The sequence below is a fragment of the Macrobrachium rosenbergii genome, chromosome 45 (assembly GCF_040412425.1).
Source record: "Macrobrachium rosenbergii isolate ZJJX-2024 chromosome 45, ASM4041242v1, whole genome shotgun sequence".
Classification (NCBI taxonomy): Eukaryota; Metazoa; Arthropoda; class Malacostraca; order Decapoda; family Palaemonidae; genus Macrobrachium; species Macrobrachium rosenbergii.
The window spans coordinates 34,133,985-34,154,613 of record NC_089785.1 but is presented as its reverse complement, the minus strand read 5'-3'; the positions used below and the strand labels follow the sequence as shown (position 1 = coordinate 34,154,613).

The 20,629-nt window shown below is 35.5% G+C and overlaps 1 protein-coding gene across 5 annotated transcripts in view; it reads right to left on the bottom strand.

Moving 5' to 3' along the window:
- The window catches only part of anchor (integral membrane protein GPR155 homolog anchor), a 76,579-nt gene that overhangs the window by 28,187 nt on the left and 27,763 nt on the right, over positions 1 to 20,629 (bottom strand). For 3 of the 5 annotated variants that reach the window (XM_067089036.1, XM_067089037.1, XM_067089040.1), the window contains one exon: positions 1,684 to 1,782. In XM_067089036.1, coding sequence (XP_066945137.1) covers positions 1,684 to 1,782 — 99 coding nt within the window. Of the gene's footprint in view, positions 1 to 153; positions 275 to 1,683; positions 1,783 to 3,745; positions 3,885 to 20,629 lie in introns of those variants that run through there. The other 2 variants (XM_067089038.1, XM_067089041.1) reach the window with 2 other exon arrangements.

The window sequence follows — 20,629 nt, the reverse complement described above, 5'->3', positions numbered from 1 at the left end:
CCCATGCTATAGTATCCCGGCCCTACGTAAAGAATATTAATATTATCCTAATTCTCAGTATTATCCTAATTCTGAGACAAAATATGTATTTAAACACGTATTTATACATCTTTTAAGTTATTAAGTAACGTATAAAATAAAAATTATACATACGGCAGCGTTAAAATAGGGGAAATCCGATCCATCGGTTGCGACAGAGACACAATCAGCACATTGTTCCTAACACTCGTATTCCTATCTGGTATCTAAGCGAGAGATACATGGGACGAGACATCTGGTGTCCCGTTCATGACATTAAACTTTCGACTGAAAGCAGCCTTTGCGGGTTTGATATCTTCTTATGACCGTAATATTTATATTTAGGTACATGTATATTGATAGAATTAGGATAATTGTGATAATATACTATTATTAAGTCGGTTCTTGTTTATTCGTGGATTTTTCATGGTGTGAAATTCGAAATGAGATGATGAAATTCCCATGGCGACGGAATTCTTGTCTGGCTTCACGTCATGAACGCGCCCTTGGTTTTTTAAATATAGAAAACGAAGTTTTTGTGGGTTACTATCCTGTTCTTGCATTTTTAAATTTTTTTAAACTTTTTCAGGACCCACCTATATTTTTTGACAACATTGATTACTACTACTGCTACAGTAATAATAATAATAATAATAATAATAATAATAATAATAATAATAATAATAATAATAATAATAATAATAAAATTCATCAGTAAGACATCGACATCTAAAACATTCTTTCTTCTCTTATTATGTTTTTGATTTGCGTATGTAACTCGTTTTTAAAAATTGTTTTTCTTTGTAAATATGACGAATAAACTGGTTTACGGTAAAGATAGGAAACAGATTCCTTCCATATATTTCCCACGTGCATGTGTTTATAACAGTGTGTATATGACCTGTTTTTTGTTTTATCAGTTTTATCATATATATATATATATATATATATATATATATATATATATATATATATATATATGACTTAGGCCTAACCAATGTATTATATTTCCATAGGCTACTAAATTATATAGAAAACACGATGTCTGAAGAAACTTCTTTTTTGTTAGGGTATGGCGTAAACTGTAAATATAATTTAGAAATATGAATCTAACAGCAAACGGATTAAGGGTAAATCCAACCACCCGACAATGTTCAAGGCAATTATGATAACAGTTTCCGGTGCAGGTTAAACATTCATTTAATTGCTTTCCATGCATTTGAGCTTTAAATCACAGTTATTGTGTATTGTATTTTAATTTCATGTTTTATCATAGTCAACACTTTTACGAACCTACGAATTGTTTTCAGGATACATATAAAATTAGGCCTATAATGTTTACATATTTTATGAAAATTTTTTTAACCTGATTTAGTTCATAAAGAAGTTAAAATTTGCATAGATAAAATTTACGAACCAACGAGTCGGCCAATTACAATGAAAGGAGCTATAATTTTATTGAAAAATAACATTTAGACATGAAAATCTCTAAAACTACAAGTATAGCGTTGCCACTTTTAAAACGAACGCTTTGCGTTTAGAGTTAAGGGCAGACACAAGTGTTGTTTCTTGTTAATTTTCAAACACTTGTATCCACAGGTGTCAAAGCCATTCCATTAACAGAAGGTTATTGTCAATGACTAATCAGTTTATATTCAAACTTACTGCTGGCGTAGGCAATGCTATGTCTGTCTCGAGGTTGGCGACGGGAGACATTTTGAACCTGCATGGTAGGGGCAGGTCGAAGATGCCATAATGGAAGACCTGTGGAGAGAAAATGAATATCTGAGAAAACGAGAATATAAGAGAATGTAAATAATGCAATGACATTTTGCAACAGTGAAGGAACGGGAGAATTAGAGAGTGTAAATGATATTGTGCAAGAGATGTAGCCTAAATGATGGCTATGTATAGGACTAAAGCCCTGGTACGTAACCAGTGAAGGGAAAAAGTGTTTATATATATATATATATATATATATATATATATATATATATATATATATATATATATATATATATATATATGTGTGTGTGTGTGTGTGTGTGTGTGTGTGTGTGTGTGTGTAATTTTTGTGATTCTGTTAGTGATAAATCTACAAATTTTCGCAGTTTCATTTATATTTCCTTAGCGGTTACTATCCAGACAATTTTTTTAGCGATTATATAAAAAAATTTTTTTAATCTGTTACTATGAATTTAGGGACGTAAATCAAATAAATAATTGAATCTGTTAACTGGTATCGGCCGATTCTTTATTAACTCTATTCCTTGTCAAAATCTTATTAAAGTTGTATCTAAACTTTTGTTATCATCAGCCATTGCACCAAAGTCACACATGACTAATAAAAAGAGAAATAATTCTTTAAAGATTGAGAGAGAAATTTTAGATACAAGAAGAATATAGTAAAAGACGAATTGGAATAATGAATGAACGCAGGAGGTGTAGAAACATTTAATCATATAAGAATGTATGCAACAAGTGACTATACAGTAGTACTAGTTCACCTTATATCAGGTTTCAGTGGCACTAGTACGAGTTCACCTTATGACGGGTTTTAGTTTTAATAGATTCCACCCTTATGCCAGCTCATTAAAACCACGATTTCCTAGGTAAAACAATGAACGAAATGCTAAAATCTTAACCCATCCGGTGAAATCCTTGGCTAAAATAAGAGTCTACAAAGTCTACTTCGAAGTCTTGCTTCACACCTGTAGCCAAGGTTACCCGGATGGTAATTGCCCGTCGGAGGGCATCAATCACAGTAACCGAATTGTTTTCCGGAAGCAACTGCCTTAATTCTAGATGGTTACGTAAGGGGCGGAAGGTCAGGAGGTCACCAGCTTTCTAGCGACCTTAGAGCAGCGACCTTCATTTTTTTCCTTTTTTAGGGTCACGAATGTGTACAGCATATCACGAATGAGACATTTGCCAAATAGGGATGCCCCGGAAATGTAACCAAGCGGTGAAGCGTTCAAACCAAAGGAATCTTGACCTCAACCTTTGACCTTTTACGGTTCGATTTGGTAACTCAGTTATTGATGGAATATTTGCTAAAAGTTATAGTGACCTGGAGAAGGCAGCGTCATGATTACATATCCAAAAGTTCGTCAAATGGGGCCGTCTCATTCTTGAGACATTATGCTTAAACACGTCGCAAACACGTGAAATTCTAGAATTCTCTGAATTATTTTGGTAAATTTGATGAAAAATCATGATATAATGTTAGTGCATCATTTAATTCATAAGAATGGTTATGAGACTCGCTTCAAAATATATGACCAAATTGCCGGAAAAAAATGAAGCCGAAGAAAATTTATAGTACCATTCCAGTTTGATAAGTCATGGAAGATATTTCGAAACACTGGACTGAGAGTTAGGAAACTAATAAAATACGTCATTCAAGCCATAGTTAGCAACATTTGAGTGGTCTGAAATACGATGAAATGCGATATCATAAAGATAAGATATATATAATAAAATGTCATTATAATCTAACAATTTGCTAGGGGCAGAGTTCCTAAGTTATAAAGATGTGCCTATTATGTGACACAGAGGAGTGAGTTGAGATTCAGATGCTCTTTGAAATAAATTGGCAGGTAAGTAAAATGTGACAGTAAGAGCAAACTATGATACAGGTGTAGCAACGAACTCTGAGGAGGAAAAGAGTGTCTAAGGAAACAGGTAATCATTTACTTAAGTATATTTAACATTCTACCATACTTACCTTGCTACAATCCATTGTCCCAGAGGTATACAAGGTAGTTACTTCTGATGTAGTCTAGCTACCATAATAACGATTTTATTTTTTTTTTTGCAAATGTTCCACTGTTTTAAGAGTAATTTGCAGTCAGATTGTCACTTGTCACTGTTTTCTAGATAGTTTTTTTTTTTCAGATAAAATATCCCGGTTATTCCAGAGAAAGGTTCCCGGTTATATCTCTGTAAACATCCAAGTTACATTACTCAAGGGGGAAGACACTAGGACCATGTTTTTGTTGTGCCTCCCATAGGCCTAAGACTAGAATGTTGTAATCCTCTGCCGTATTCACCGTATATATTTGGAGCCGTGTTCACTTCCGCTTCCCTATTCTGGGTCTTCCGGAATCGTAGCCTCTGGTAATTTTGAAATGTACGAGCTATTTCTGTCTCTTTCTGTTTAAGTGCGTGGCCATTAGGCGAAGGCACACAGGTATCATTATGCAAGAATGTATGGTAATGGTATTTAAATGGTAAAATCTCTCTCTCTCTCTCTCTCTCTCTCTCTCTCTCTCTCTCTCTCTCTCTCTCTCTCTCTCTCTCTCTTAGGAGTTCACGTGTTTGAACCCCTCTAGGTTGGTTGGTGGTTGGTCTGGCTCAAGCTAGCCTTGTGCCAGCACATACCCTTGCCTCAGGGCAGGTTAATGTGGTAAGGGGTTCAAGGAGATGTAGACCTCTGGATTCTGCCCAACCAGCAGAAAGGAATAGCTTCAGGAGGCGTTTGACAGGCGCAAGAAACAAGTTTCCCGGGCCCAACCTCAGATCGCGTCAGCGGGAGACAGACAACTAGACTATGGAAGACGGAGAACCAGCCACAAAGGTGCCATGAGAAAGAGAAATGAAAGGCGATGAATAAAATGAATAAAATGCATCTTGATGAAGGTCATTCATGAAGAGAAAACTGCAGGGGGAGGAGGGAAATGATGAAATGTTCGTTGTTATTCATAATGACATACATTTTAACGCAGCGAGCCAAGAGGCCACGGACTAGCATAGATAGCTTCCACGGATTAGGCCGATGATGTCTGGGTGTGCGGAAAGGGCAAAAGAGCAAAGAAGAAGAAGAAGAAGAAGAAGAAGAAGAAGGAGAAGAACGAGAGAGAGAGAGAGAGAGAGAGAGAGAGAGAGAGAGAGAGAGAGAGAGAGAGAGAGAGAGAGGTCAAGAAAAAATGTTAAAACCGAAAGAAAAATTTTTTTTTGTCAGATAGAAAAATTCTTCTGATAAAACGAGCAGTTTCAGTAATACATCAAAGTTTATGCAATGAAGCAAGCACTTACGCTCATTGCACAACTATTGCATGCAGTGGAAAGGTAAACCCTGAATGAGAGCGCAATTTTCCAAATCAAAAAGGGACTTTTACGTAAACGACCTTCGACCGGGTTCTTAATCGTGTCAGTTACTGTTACCCCTTCCCAGAATTTGAATAACTCTTGCTTGCTTGAGAGAGAGAGAGAGAGAGAGAGAGAGAGAGAGAGAGAGAGAGAGAGAGAGAGAGAGAGAGAGAGAGAGAGAGAGAGAGAGATTTTCATCGAAGGCTGTCTAGCCACTTAATGGCGGCGGGAACCCATCTGCACCGAATTCCCACCGTCACGAATATGACACGAACCGCGAACGGCTTTCGTAACTGCTTGACCACCGTTTCCAAAGGTCTCAGCAGCAGCAACTCGGTTACAAAACGATTTTGAAAACTGCTGTATCGTTCTCGTCTCGTTTATCAAACGACGGATTTTAGTTTGTCGTTTCCAAGAGCATCGGGTCTCCAAGTCAAGGTTCCTTCCCGCATGAAGAAGATTTCTTTGTACCCAATGGCATATGCGTCTAGGTGTGTGCTTGCTTCTTACTTTCGTAATTTTACGCCCCGTGATATGTCCGGGTACGTTTTGGCACTGGTATAATAAAGGTTATTGCTTATTAAAGATTCAGCAATAACTAGTAAGAAAGTCTTAGTTAGGTTAAAATATCAACCAGCGAAGAAATTATCAGAACGAGTCTAACCCGAAACGCAATGATCAAGGTCAGAGATTTCCAAAGATTTAAAAACGTGAGCTTCTCCCGCAATGGATAGATAGATAGATAGATAGCTCTCTGAGAGAGAGAGAGAGAGAGAGAGAGAGAGAGAGAGAGAGAGAGAGAGAGAGAGAGAGAGAGAGAGTAGCTGGCGAGCGTAACCGCAAACTTATGGAACATTGCCAGAATTTAGCTGGACGCTGATATAGCTTTCTCCTTCCTCAAAGACGGGTTTTTAAATGTCGGGCTAATTTCGTAGCAGTTTACGTAAGTTCTTCCGCCGACTCGTCACGTGACAACGTGCCACCACCGCCACCCCACTGTAACAACCTGTAACTTCTGAGACTTTTATTTTAAACCGGATATTTTATGTTGAGAAACAATGAAACGACTCCACATATCTTGAAATGAAAGTAATAGTTGTCGTAATACAAAACACACATAAATATATATATATATATATATATATATATATATATATATATATATATATATATATATATATATATATATATATATATATATATATATATATATATATATATATATATATATATATATATATATATATATATATATATATATATATATATATATATATATATATATATATATATATATATATATATATATATATATATATATATATATATATATAGCAAAAGCGCTTGTATTTTCCATGTAATTTTGAAACACTTATTCCCACTGGAACCGTTCCGTCATCTATACATATCATACACACCTAGGTCAGCTAGTCGTTTCTCAACGCCCAATCATAGCACTGCTCTTCAATCTGTAGATTCTGTGGGGGCATCATAAAGTGAAGGTTCAACCGGCTTGGTCAGTTTCATATACCTTTAAACCTTTAGATTATTGTGTTTTTAGCACAAGAGTCACTAACACAAGCAGCTTCTAATTTAATCCGAGGATCACCTTTCCAAGTAATGGCCACACGCAAAGGTGTTGAGCTTTATTGTGAAAGGCCGCTTGTGCCAGTGACACTTGCGCTAAAAACGCAGTAATCAAAAGGTTTAAAGGTATATAAAACTGACCAAGCTGGTTGACCCTTGACTTTGTGACACCCCCACATAATTCAGTGGTTGGAAAGCAATGTTGTGATCAGGGGCTGAGAAACGAGTAGCTGACCAAGGTGTGTATGATATGCATGGGTGACGGAAAGGCTCCGAGGGGAATAAGTGTTTCAAATGAAAAGGAAAATAAAAGCAATTTCGCTTTTATTATAACTAAAAATAACCCTTTCATGCTGAGTTTCTTTTATTTGGGAATATCTTTTAATCAGAGATTTGTATATGGATAATATATATATATATATATATATATATATATATATATATATATATATATATATAATATAGATACAAGAATAAGGATACATGCACACACGCACACACACACACACATATATATATACAGTATATATGTATTATATATATATATATATACTATATATATATATATATATATATATATATATATATATATATATATATATATATATATATATATATATATATATATATATATATAAGCTTCCTTCTGTCTATTTAATGATTGTTCTATTTTTAAATAAATAACCAGTCAAAATATGCACAACACAATATCATATTTTCCGCACAAAAAAATATTTTTCCGAATTCACACACCAGCACATGTCACAGAACAAGAGACGAGCGGTCCCGAGAGAGCGATATATGAATATGTACCAAGTATTCCAGCGTATGTTTGAACATTGGCGGTCCTTTCCCGCGCAAGCGCTCCTATATACGTGATGGAGGGTTCGTTCGTAAGTTGGTCCCGCCTGAAATGAATAAGAAAAAAAGAAGAAGTCACTTTACGTAAAAGGCATAGAGCTGGTTATGAAACGCTCCGAGTGGAGTGAAGACGCTTTTGACACTAAATGTTTTTCCTAACGTTTATTTTTACGTTGCAGGATAATAACGCTTCTGCAATTGTTCACTTTGCAATGGAGGGTCATTGCAAACGTCTTCTGGAAAGCTGAGAAACTCTTAAAACAGAGTTATGTAAGGTCACGTGACCCTTACGTAAGATCCGTTTTTCCAGGAGTCACTTCGGTCTGTCAAAGAAGATGAAGTCCTTGTGTAATGATCGTCACTTATAACATAATTCCGTCGTTATTATTACGTTACAGAATAAAGATTACACGAGAATTACTTAAAATGTAAGAAAATCAAAGATGGCGGCGTATCAGATTCACTCTGAAGTTGTTATACTCGAAGACTCTAGCTAACACGTTATCTATGAGTGAGAAGTGGACAGTTGCATAAACCCGAAGTGCGCCGCCATTGGTCGACCGCTGAGAAAGGGACGACGTGATTGGTAGGTTTCTCCGCGCTGGAAAATATTGATGAGGATGGAAGAAATCAACATTTATTTCAGCTTTTATTTAAAGTATATATGATTCTAAATACCTTAGATTAATTTATTTTGGGGATATGAAGCTATTTAATAGGTGAAAGTTGAAATAATTTGCTCTTTGGAGAGGTAAAATAACGGCATAGAGCTTAGGGAGCGCCAACACCCTGGAATTCAGCATTCCCCAAAGTTCCGTTTAGACTCAAAGAGATCGGGTATAAGGTCCCCGGGGCCACGGTCCTACCCAAGTCTTTCCAGACCGTGACCCCTGGTTCCCAGGGTCCTACCCAGGGTGCTATCCATATTTGGGCATCACGTGTCTCGGTGACAACGAGACGAGAGAGCGTCTTGTAGTCAAACTTCACAACCGGGAAAAACATTACTCAAAGATTTCCACCTCTTGCTTCTCATCTTCGGAAATGCTTGCGCTTCATTAAATAATTCCTACGAAACTATTATTAAAGTCTCGTGGACTTTGAGCAATTTCCTCTTACTATTTTTAATTTTTTTTAATATTGCTTTGGTGGGGAAACTTGAGACATCATTAAATGAGGGAATTTGAGTTTGAAATTCCCACGAACGGTTCCGGAGGAACTGTGCAATTTCCACCCGAAGACCAACATGGCGTGTTGTTACGTAAGCTGACAGAAAAAAATAAATACTAAACTTATAGTAAAAAAGGCAGAAGAAGAACAGAGAAACACAAAGACTAAACAATAAACAGTTCATTTACCAAATATCACCCTACAGATATTCAAAACAGCAAAATACCGGACTTAGCACCCAGTAGTCGCTTACTTTGGTGCTACGTAATTTCGGGTTCTCTTATGGAGACGCAGGAATTGCATTTATGTAAGCTTTGTGTTTATTCAGCAACTGAATAAATTGTTAGCTCTTTGTGTTTCTCTGTACTAATATTTGTATCTTCTTTGATTTACTGCATAAATGAATATCTTACTTTAGTTTGTGATAATATATATATATATATATATATATATATATATATATATATATATATATATATATATATTTATATATATATATATATATATATATATATATATATATATATATATATATATATATATTTATATATTATATATATATATATATATATATATATATGTATATACTGTATATAATTTCAGAAATACAAAAAGCAAGTAAAAAATGCCCTGAAGTTTCTTCGGCGCAATCGAGTTTTCTGTACAGTGCATAATACTGTATGAGACTCTCAGCCACCGCCCAGTGGTGGCCTGTGTTTTAGCACCGATACCGGTGCCAGACGCACAATTATGGGTAACTTTAACCGTGAATAAAATAAAAACTACTGAGGCTAGAGGGCTGCAATTTGGTATGTTTGATGATTGGAGGGTGGATGGTCAACAGACCAATTTGCAGCCCTCTAGCCTCAGTAGCCTTAAGATCTGAAGGCAGACAACAAAAGTGCAGAGAGACAGACAAAGCCATCTCAATAATTTTCTTTTACAGAAAACTAAAAATTAAAAAGATAAAATTAAGGCAAAAAAAAAAAAAAAAGTTGTCCCATATGTATGCAAGAAATATATATATATATATATATATATATATATATATATATATATATATATATATATATATATATAATATACACATACTTAAAAAGTACCTATAAAATAAAGAATTTTACTTAATAAGCCACTACAATTCTGGAAGGTGCTACAGAGGAAATATTCATATGAGGCCAGACTGGTCAGTTCGTCTCTAGACTGAACCAGATTTTAAAAGGAGTCCCAGCCAGGGTTGTTTTTTTTTTTTTTTTTTTTTAGTCCAGAAGATTCCTGGAAGTGAATCTCAGTTATAATTTCTAGACCTTGGATTACTGGATTATCCTTTCGACAGAAGGATTCAGCAGGGGCGTTGTCAAAGATTCCTGCCCTTCCAGTGCCCTTTGGATAGGATCCCAGGTCAACCGTGTAAATCCAAGGTCAACATGGCCTCTGTAATGCCTTCACACACACATATATATATATACTGTATATGTACATATATTTAGTATATATATGTATATATACATATATATACATACATATATTTAGTATATATATGTATATATACATACATATATACTGTATACTATATATGTATATGTACACATATATATACACACATATATATATATATATATATATATATATATATATATATATATATATATATATATATATATATATATATATGTATAAATTCCTATTAAAACTCAGATGTAGCAAAGACGAGTTTTCGTTTGATTCTATGAAAGTTTGGCTTTCTGCAGACCTGTCAGAAACATTCACTTACCAACTGAATTAACCTCAGTTAACCTCATCGTATGCAAAAGAGCCTTAAAATAATTTTGTACGCATTGACTTCTGCGGAAACTGTATAAATTTTTCTATACGAGAAATAAAACTGAAAACCAAGAGATCTGTCAGAATCTCCATGTCAGTTGTAATGTATAAATTACTTGTCTCATTTAATTGTATGTCCGTGATAAGTGATTTCACGTCAAAGATTAACTTATGATCGGAATTCATTTACGCACATTCCTTGGGAAAACAAAAAATGCTAACCGCATTCATAATATATCGTCACAACCAAGTCGAAGTGGAGTCTCTCAGTTCTTTCACCTTTCCAGGAGAGTCATCTGAAGTTTCTGAGCTGATGTTTCTGTTAACTGCTCGTGTAATCCCGAAGGCAGTCACGATAAATTTGGAACAGAGTTTTCCCAAAGAATGTAGTTGGCCTCATATGTAATATAATGACAAAAATCCTACTCTTCTTTAAGCAGGTTGTTGGATGGGGGGTTGAAATAGATACGCCCTGTCGTCTTTTAGGAATAGTTTTTGTTTTCTGTAAAAGAAAACTGTAGTGCCGGCTTTGTCTGTCCGTCCGCAAGTTTTTCTGTCCTCACTTTTTCTGTCCGACCTCAGATCTTAAAAACTACTGAGGCTAGAGGGCTGCAAATTGGTATGTTGATCATGCATCCTCCAATCATCATACCAAATTGAAGCCCTCTAGCTTCAGTAGTTTTTATTTTATTTAAGGTCAAATTTAGCCATAATCGTGCTTCTGGCAACGACATAGGATAGACCACCAACGGTCCGTGATTAAAGTTTCACGGGCCGCGGCTCATACAGCATTATGCCACGACCACCTAAAGTTATATAAATTTTCGGTGGCCTTGATTATACGGTGTACAAAAAACTCGATTGCGCCGAAGAAATTCGCCGTATATTTTACTCGTTTCAATTTCAAAACACTTCAGTTACTCTTTAGTTGCCTCCTTTAATCTGTGAAGAGAAGGATCTGAATTGACAGAATGCATCAGTTGCGCAAAAGATCTGCATCTTTTTCGTGTGAAGATCCTTCCTTCCTTTCCCCCTACACTGTCGGACAAAGCACTGTTTTGATTACTTCATCATTGAGGCTGTTTTTTTATCGGTTTTATTAGTCTGTCTGTTTGTTCATTCACGACATGGAAACTAAACTTATTTTTCCCACTTTTTTCGGAGATATTTAGGAAATGACCCCAGGGAAATTACTGATTGGGTAAACATTTCATGATGCCGGAGCATAATATGCGAATAGCTAAATCATTATGGATGTAAAGAAATAGAATAATAGATAATTCATACTTTATCGACAATAATTATTAGAACACTCCTTTGTTGTACACACGATAAAATATATAAAAGCTTCACATATTTTTTTAAAAGATTGTTTTTGGTACCTACGTGCTATGAAAAACTTGTTAGTTAGTGTGGCAATCATTTGAATAAATTTACAACGCACTCGGAACCCCTGGCAACTGGTAAGGCAATATTACAAAGTGACATCACATCTTCATACTTCTCCTTAGCGATTTTGGGAGGTTCAGTGCAAAGTTTATGAAGCAGTGAAATGTTTGGGTCAGGCTGCGTTCGCTGCTTCAGTGTTATAGATCTGAAGTGTTCATTTAGGCGACCATTCTTGAAGAAAATTCTATCCAAAGAACTCTTCTGCACCGTTACCGCTCTCATTTCTGTCCATTAACAGAATTCACCCGGTCTTCTATTCTAATGGCTAGTATACGAATTACTTTTGCCAAAGTCTTCAAATCGAGAAAATCAAGAGTCTGGACTGGATGAACAAAATAAAGATTTTTTTTTCTCGCTAGTCGAAAAATTGGTATTAATTGAGAAGGCATATAAAGGTCACCAACATTGTCTAGGGCAGTGCTGATGGCACTGTGTGCTGAGTCACCTTCGTTTTGGCCGTGATAGGCCTCGAGGAAAATTAGGTGTAGTATCTTTTCAATACCTCTCAGAGCATGGCCGTGACTACAGAATTTCTATTTTGTCCAGGACACCCGTCCGCAAACATTTTTACAGTTTTCACCCCGGCGGCGGCATCCAGGTGCCAGTTTCAGAGGACCCTCGTTTCCCATGTCCCTCATGGCAAGTAAAACTATGGCAAGCCTTAGTTTGCAAGTTATAGATATTAAGATTATAGTTAGCCTCTCTCATCTTACAATAAAGCATGTCATCATTTGCCCTTGGGAGGTAAATAACCTGGTGGAGGTCGAAGGTCGAATGCTGCTGCAGTGAGAAAAGGATCAGTGTCATGTTTAGCTTCATCTTTCTTTCTCCCTACAGCTTCCTTCTCTTTTGTGTGTTCTCGAAACTGGCCTTGAAATTCTTTTATTTTCAGCATTTCCTTTGCTGTAATTTTCACACAGCTTACAGAGATCCTTCTTAGGATTATAGAAGGAAATATTCTGGCTCCTTATGAACTCACAATAAGTTATGTAGCTTGCCGATATGCCTCTCGGAGAATTTTCTTCCAGAAACATAGCATGAATAATCTCTCTTTGTTCGGATCTGGATGCAGATGATCTCACGCTGAATTTTGTCGACAATTGTGGGATTCCATTCGTGGAAATCGATTAACATGTTCGGTGATCGCTTGTCTCCTTGCGTTGTCCTCTTTCTCAGAACTTGCAGATCTGATCCTCTTCTTGTCTTTTTCCACCTTACCTGCAGGCTGGCTCTTACCAATGGCTGTTCGGAGAGTTTTTTTCCGGGATATTAAGGGTGTTCAAGAACATACAGTAGTTTTGCAAACAGGCAGATGCTCTCCGTTCTTTGACAAGGAGCTTCTAGAACCCTGATCATTCACAGTTCTCTACTTTACCTTGGTAAAGTTCCACAAAGCGAACAATAAGCTCTCTTTGCCGTCGAAGACTATTGGTTCCACAATAAGCCTGAAGTATGGCCTCCCTTTCTGCTACTGAGAATGACGAGCATTTTTTACCTAGTTTGCTGCAAGTAACTCCATTACAACAAGGTTTATGGATGGTCCTTGCTGCTACAATTTTCATGGTGTTGGGCCTCTCATATTCATTACCCCTAAGCCTGTTTTCATAAAAGCATAAAAAGATCATGAAATGTGTGTGAGTGTGTTTCAGCGGTAGTTTAAGTCTATTATATTATGCGAAAATAACTTGACTGATGGAACTCGAATATAAACAGTAAATACTTGATGTTATGGAGAACGCAGATGACTCAGTGCCTAAACAGGTAAATGTTAAAGAACAAAGACTTCGTTGACTGAAGGTGTATAGGGAGAAGTACAGGACCTCGTTATGCAACGAATAAGGAGACGAATATTACTTAAAAGCGGCCATAGTTATTTATTTATGTTCGTGAGTGTAGTAACCGGTGTTTGAAGAAATCTATCCTATTCAATTGGCCTTCGTGTTCTTGTAGTGAGAAGGTTTATTAGGAGAGAGAGAGAGAGAGAGAGAGAGAGAGAGAGAGAGACCTAATTCGAAGTCTATGTTATGCAGTGTCACAACTTATATCGATATGAACGATTTTATGATGTAATATATATTTTCAATAAAACATTTTCTAGCCTACGTTCTGCTTACACTCAGGCGTCAGTCAATGAAATCTAGTCATCGCTCTTTTTGAAACGCTTCATAGAGACGTAACTTTAGTTACGCCTATACGTCTCGTGAACGGACATTCTTTTTTCAGTTTTCGGTAAAATAAAACTATTGTGCCGGCTTCGTCTGTCCGTCTCCACTTTTTCTTTCCGCACTTTTTCTGTCCGCCCTCAGATCTCAAAAACTACTGAGGCTAGAGGACTGCAAATTGGTATGTTGATCGTTCACCCTCCAATCATCAAACATACCAAATTGCAGCCCTCGAGCCTCAGTAGTTTTTATCTTATTTAAGGTTAAAGTTAGCCATGACCGTGCGTCTGGCAACGATATAGGACATGCCACCGCCGGGCCGTGGTTAAAGTTTCATGGCCCGCGGCTCGTACAGTATTATACCGAGACCACCGAAAGATAGATCTATTTACGATAGCCTTGATTATACGCTGTAGCGGCTGTACAGAAAACACGATTGCGCCGAAGAAACTTCGGTGCATTTTTCACTTGTTTAGATAAGTCCTCACCTAAAGATGACGTAATAGGGTAACCGCAATGAGTACAGATACACCGCTTTGTCACAGTACAAAACCCGCCGTGAGAAACATAAAGGTGAAATTATCTCAATTTTCAGCTTTTTTGAGATACGCCCCTTTGTCACGGCAGTGGCGACGTGTATTTATAATATATGCATTGACGGTTACAGGAGCGGGCACAGGGAATTTTGAAATCCACGGAACTTCCAAAAAAATCAGGGTTACAGATGTTTTGAAACCGTGAGTTAAATTTGGTTTCACGGGACGAAATTAAAATGTTCATGTCATGCAGTCATTGGAGAGATTTCATTTGCAATTTCATTTTGCCTTCTACGAAAGCGTTTCCGGAATAGAGAAAAAAAAGGATTTATTCAGAAGGAAGAATAGGCCTATGAATCTTTATTTTTCTAAGAAAACAGTCCCTAAATTCGGTAAAAAAAAAAAAAAGTTAATAATCCAGAACGAGAAATAGACTCATATTGCTTTCTACGAACATGTTACGTGAATTCAGTGAATACTGATTCAGAACGAAGAATAGGCCCAGGAACCAGTGGCGTCATTTCAGATTTTTCTTGGGGTGGGGCGGGGGAAGGTTCAGAACTTGTGGTATGGGAAGGGTGGCGAGCGAAGCGAGCCCTATCAGCAGCGGGTAGGGGACGCTGTGAAATTTTTGGAAATTTGTGCGCATTTTGGAGCATCTTGAAGCCATATAAGAAACAGCAAACAGGCGTGCCACACACACACACACATAATATATATATATATATATATATATATATATATATATATATATATATATATATATATATATATATATATATATATATATATATATATATGTATATGTATACATATATATATACTGTTGTTGTTGTTATTATTATTATTATTATTATTATTATTATTATTATTATTATTATATTATGAATCTTGATTCTCCTACGAACACAATTACTAAATTCAGAAGTGAAAGTCATTCCGAAGGAGGAATAGGCCTATGAATCCTTATTCTCTATTGTGACAATTCCTGAGTTCTGTAAAAAATTAATAAATCAGAACGAGGAGTAGGCCCATAATTATTTTGTACGATGACAATTCCTAAATTCAGTAAAAAAAAAAAAAGAGAATAATTTAGTACAAGGAATACCTATTATTATTTTGTATGAAGATAATTCCTAAATTCAGTAAAAAATTAATAGTTAAGAACGAGGAATAGGCCTATAATTATCCTGTGTTTACAGTTCTTAAATTCGGTCAAAAATGAGTAATTCAGAAAGGGGAATAGGCCTATAATTATTCTCTACGAAGACAATTCCTGTATTCCAGAACGAAGAATAGAATTAGGCCTGTGAATCTTTCTTTTCTGTGAAAACTATTCCCCAATTCAGTTGAAATCTGATCAATCAAAAAGAAAATTGGGCCTATAATTATTTCTCATGAATCCAATCCCTATATTCAGTCAAAACCGAAAGTCATTCGGAAGGAGGAATAGGCCTATGAACAAAGCCTAGGCCTAATGGCCAACTAAATGTCACTTTCATTGCAGCAAACGTAACTTTTATTGCACCTTGGTTGCTTTTTATATCACTATGGAGTCTTGGTGTTGCTTAATAAAGTGTTACTTAACACTGAACAACGTCAGGTGTCACTGATCTCTCAAGTGTCACGGACAATCTCTCTTGTCTCTACAAACAACTTCAGCAAAAGGAGTTTATTAAAATCGCAGCTGTGTAAAAAGAAAAAGTACTTATTGTAAAAAAAGCAGTTGATCTAAAAAAGCGGATAAAAAAGAAAAGGAGCTCAATTAAAAACGTAATTAAATCTAAAAAAGGTGTTTAATTAAAACATAAGTAAAAAAGTAGTTAAAATTTTAAAAGTAGTTAAATAAAAAAGTAGTTAAACCCCAATATGTAATTACATTATAAAAGCAGTTAAGTCCAGAAAAATCAGTGAAATCCAAAATGTAGTTTCATTAAAAACTAGATAAATCCCAAAAAACATTTAAATTAAAAAAGTAGTTAGATAAAAAAGTAGTAAAATCCAGAAAAGCAAAATTTAAAAAGTATTTAAATCCAAAAAGTAGTTACATTTTAAAAAGTGGTTAAATTCAAAAAGTAGTTGAATAAAAATTGTTTGTGCTAAAAGAGCAGCTAAATCATACGAAAGTACTTGGATCCAGAAAAGTAGTTGAATGAAATATGATCTGAATTGAAAAAGTAGTGGAGTACGAACAGAAGTGGAATCCAAAAAAAGAAGTGGAATGCAAAACGAGTAGTGAAATCCAAAAATTAGTGGAATACAAAAAAGCAGCTGAGTCCAGAAAAGTAGTGGAATCCAAAACAAGAAGTGGGACTAGGAAAAGGTAGTGTAGTACAAAAAGAAATTATATCCAAAGCCATAAGTAAAATCTAAAAAGTAGTGGAACATGAAACAAGCAGTAGAATTCAAAAGAAGTGGAATCCAAAATAGTAGTATAGTAAAGAAGCAGCAGAATCCAAAACAAGAATTGGTTTTCAAAATAAATCGTGCCATCCAAAACAACCAGTGGAATCCAAAATCAACCCTAAAAGTAGTAGAATCCAAAACATGGCATGGAATCCAAAACAAGTAGTGGAATCCAAATCAGTCTGTGAAATCCTAAAAATGTAGTGAAATCCAAAAGTGGAATCCTAAAAACATTGGAATCCAAAAAGTAACGGAATACAAAAAGTAGTGGAAATCCAAAAAATAAGTAGAATCCAAAATCCAAAACGAGTAGTGAAATCCAAAACAAGAAGTGCAATACAAAATAATAAGTAAATTAAAAAAATTAGTGGAATAAAAAAATTAGTAGAATCCGAAACGCAATGGAATATAAACAATGGAATCCAAAAATAGTGGCATCCAAAATTGTAATAGAATCCTAAACAAGTAGTAGAATCCAAAATCCATTGGAAGTAAAAAAGCAGTAGAATCCACAAATAAAGGAATACAAAACCAATCTAAGAAAATGTAGTAGTGAATCCAAAAAAGTTGTGGAATCCTAAAAGTAGTGAAAAATATCAGAATCCAAAAAGCAGTGGAATCTAAAACAAAAAATGGATTCTAAAACAATCAGTGCAGCCAGAAAAACGGTGGAATAACAAAAAAGTCGTGAGTTCTAACAAGTAGTGGAATCCAAAAAGTAGTGGAACATAAAACAAGTATTAGAATTCACAGCAAACAGTGGGATCCAAAATGCAGTGGAATCCAAAACAAGTAGTAGACTCCAAAAAGTAATGGGATTCAAAAAGCAGTTATTCAACAAAGCAGGGGAATGCAAAAAGCAATCCACCCAAAAAAGAAATGGAATCCAATAAGTAGTGTGATAAAAAAAAACTGAATTAAAAAAGTAGTGAAATCCAAAACAAGTTGTGGAATCCAAAAAAGTAGTGGAATCCAAAACAAGTTGTGGAATCCAAAAAGTAGTGAAATACAAAAGAAGTTGTGGAATCCAAAAAAGCAGTGGAATCCAAAACAAGTTGTGGAATCCAAAAAAAGTAGTGAAATCCAAAACAAGTTGTGGAAGCCAAAAAAAGTAGTGGAACCCAAAAAAGCAGTGGAAATAAAAAAAACTTAATCTAAATAAGCAGCTGAATCCAACACAACTCGTGAAATCCAAAAAGTGGATTTTAAAAAAGTAGTGGAATCCAAAAAATGGAAATCTAAAACAGCAGTTGAATACAAAAATTCATGGAATTCAAAAAGAAGTAGAATCCAAAATACAGACCTGACTCCGAAAATGTAGTTGGATCCAAAAGGTGGCTGAATGAAAAAAATGATTTATTACAAAAAAATATATCTCAATAAAGAAAAAAAAAAATATATATATATATATATATATATATATATATATATATATATATATATATATATATATATATACTAAAAAAGCAATTGAATTTGAAAAGTAGTTGAATAAAAAAGTGTCTGAATCCAAAAAGCAGTTGAATCCCAAATATAGCAATTGAATCCAAAGCAGCAGATGAATTAAAAAATGAGGTGAATCCAAAACGTAGCTAAATCCAAAAGAGCAACTGAATCCAGTAGTAGCTCAATGAGAAAAAGCAGTTGAATTTTTTAAAGTCCGAATAAAAAAGTAGTTGGATCCAAAAAAGCAGTTGAATTTAATAAATACGAAAGTATTTTGAATCCAAAAAAAGCAACTGGATCCAAAAGTAGCTGAATTCCAAAAAAGCAGTTGAATTAAAATAATTAACTGAATAAAAAGTAGCTGGATCCAAAAAAGCAGTTGGCCAATTTGAAAAGCAATTTTTGTCCCAACATGGAACAACGAGATTTTTAAAAATTATGTTAAAAAATGATCACGTGAATTAAAATATGGAACATTAAAAAAGCCTCAAAAATAAAATGTTTATTAAATATATTATATATCAAATATTGTTCCTTAACGTTGAAAAAAATTCTGCTATATAGTTACATAAACTAGTTTTCCTCGCTCCAAACGGAGAGAGAGAGAGAGAGAGAGAGAGAGAGAGAGAGAGAGAGAGAGAGTCACCTTGAATATATATATATAAAACTCCCCGAAATGCTACGGCGTCCCCAAGGGCGATGAGCCTTCGTAGATTCGTGTGTATGTGTTTGTCAGGGATCGATTGAGGGATCTTTCCTAGATAGAGATCCCCAGCAATGTTCCGGGGTCGTTATCTAGGACTAATATTTCTTGGGGGTCATTATCTTTATGATATTTATAGTCTTTTGTTTATGTGTTTACGGTCATCACCAACGGGCTTGTACTAAACACGCTGCAAAGATGGATACACACAGTGTTTAAACCCTTGGGGGTCACTGTCTAGGAAAGGTCCTTGATTGAGTTGGTAAAATCCAGAGAGAGAGAGATTAAAAAAAAAACCCACCGAAGCTGCCTCCACGTACTTAATCTCCTAGGCACTCTCCTAAAAGTTTTCACCCTGTGACGTCATCACGCAATTCCACGAATTCCCTTCCTCGCATCCCCCCCCACCCCCGCCTCCACTCCTTCCTCCGAAGGCTGCCTGGAATTTCATTAAGTGAAATTCTTGTGTGGCACTTCCGCTGCTCTTAAACACCCCCTCCCCCTCCCTTCCACGCCCATCTCATAGACTCCGACGGGAGCATTTCAAGGGCTCGTCAGTATTCCGTAAGGCTAGGCTTGGTTGCTGCTGCGCCTGCGCCCTTCGGTTAATGGGAAGGAGAGGAAGACATTACGTACCATTACGTCGCCATTAGTCTTCCAGTGATTACTACATACTTCCGCCATAATCATACGATGCACGTTTTCACCAGTTTTTATCAAATTCAGTTCGTCTGCTCCGGAGACACACAGACACGAGTGGAAACTTTATATTTACCAGCTTTTTTGGAGGCTGTCATTAAGTAAATAATATAAATTCTCATTAAGATAAGATAAACTGACTGCCGTTGCTCCATTCAATAAAAAAATTTTGGCAGTTGGTTCTTTGCTTGTAAATTGGTGCCATTGTCACACCAGGTATTTTAGTTAATGTTCCACTAAGTCGAGACTCTATGATATTAATTCGGTTAGTCAAATTCATGAAGAATTTATTATGTTGTTCCATTAAATTAAGATTCTACGTTATTAATTTGGTTATTGTTTCAGCTCTTAAATAATTGATTTTGCTTGTTCTTAAGTCAAATTCATTGATTTAAGAATTGACTCTGATATTCCATGAAGTTAAGATTGTATGTTATTAATTCTGGCAATGTTCCAATTTTGGCTCTCGTTTCTTCAAGCTGACAATTTTGGTCAAAATTTTATCGCTACGAGATTTTATGTTTCTTATTACTTAGTTTAAGTTACAGCTGATCCATTATAACGACGAAGATTAGGACATATTATACAAATTTTTGAAAATAATTATGAGGACTTTGAGGCTAGATGAAAATTAGGGTTGATTTTACAGAAATAAACACACACACACACACACACACACA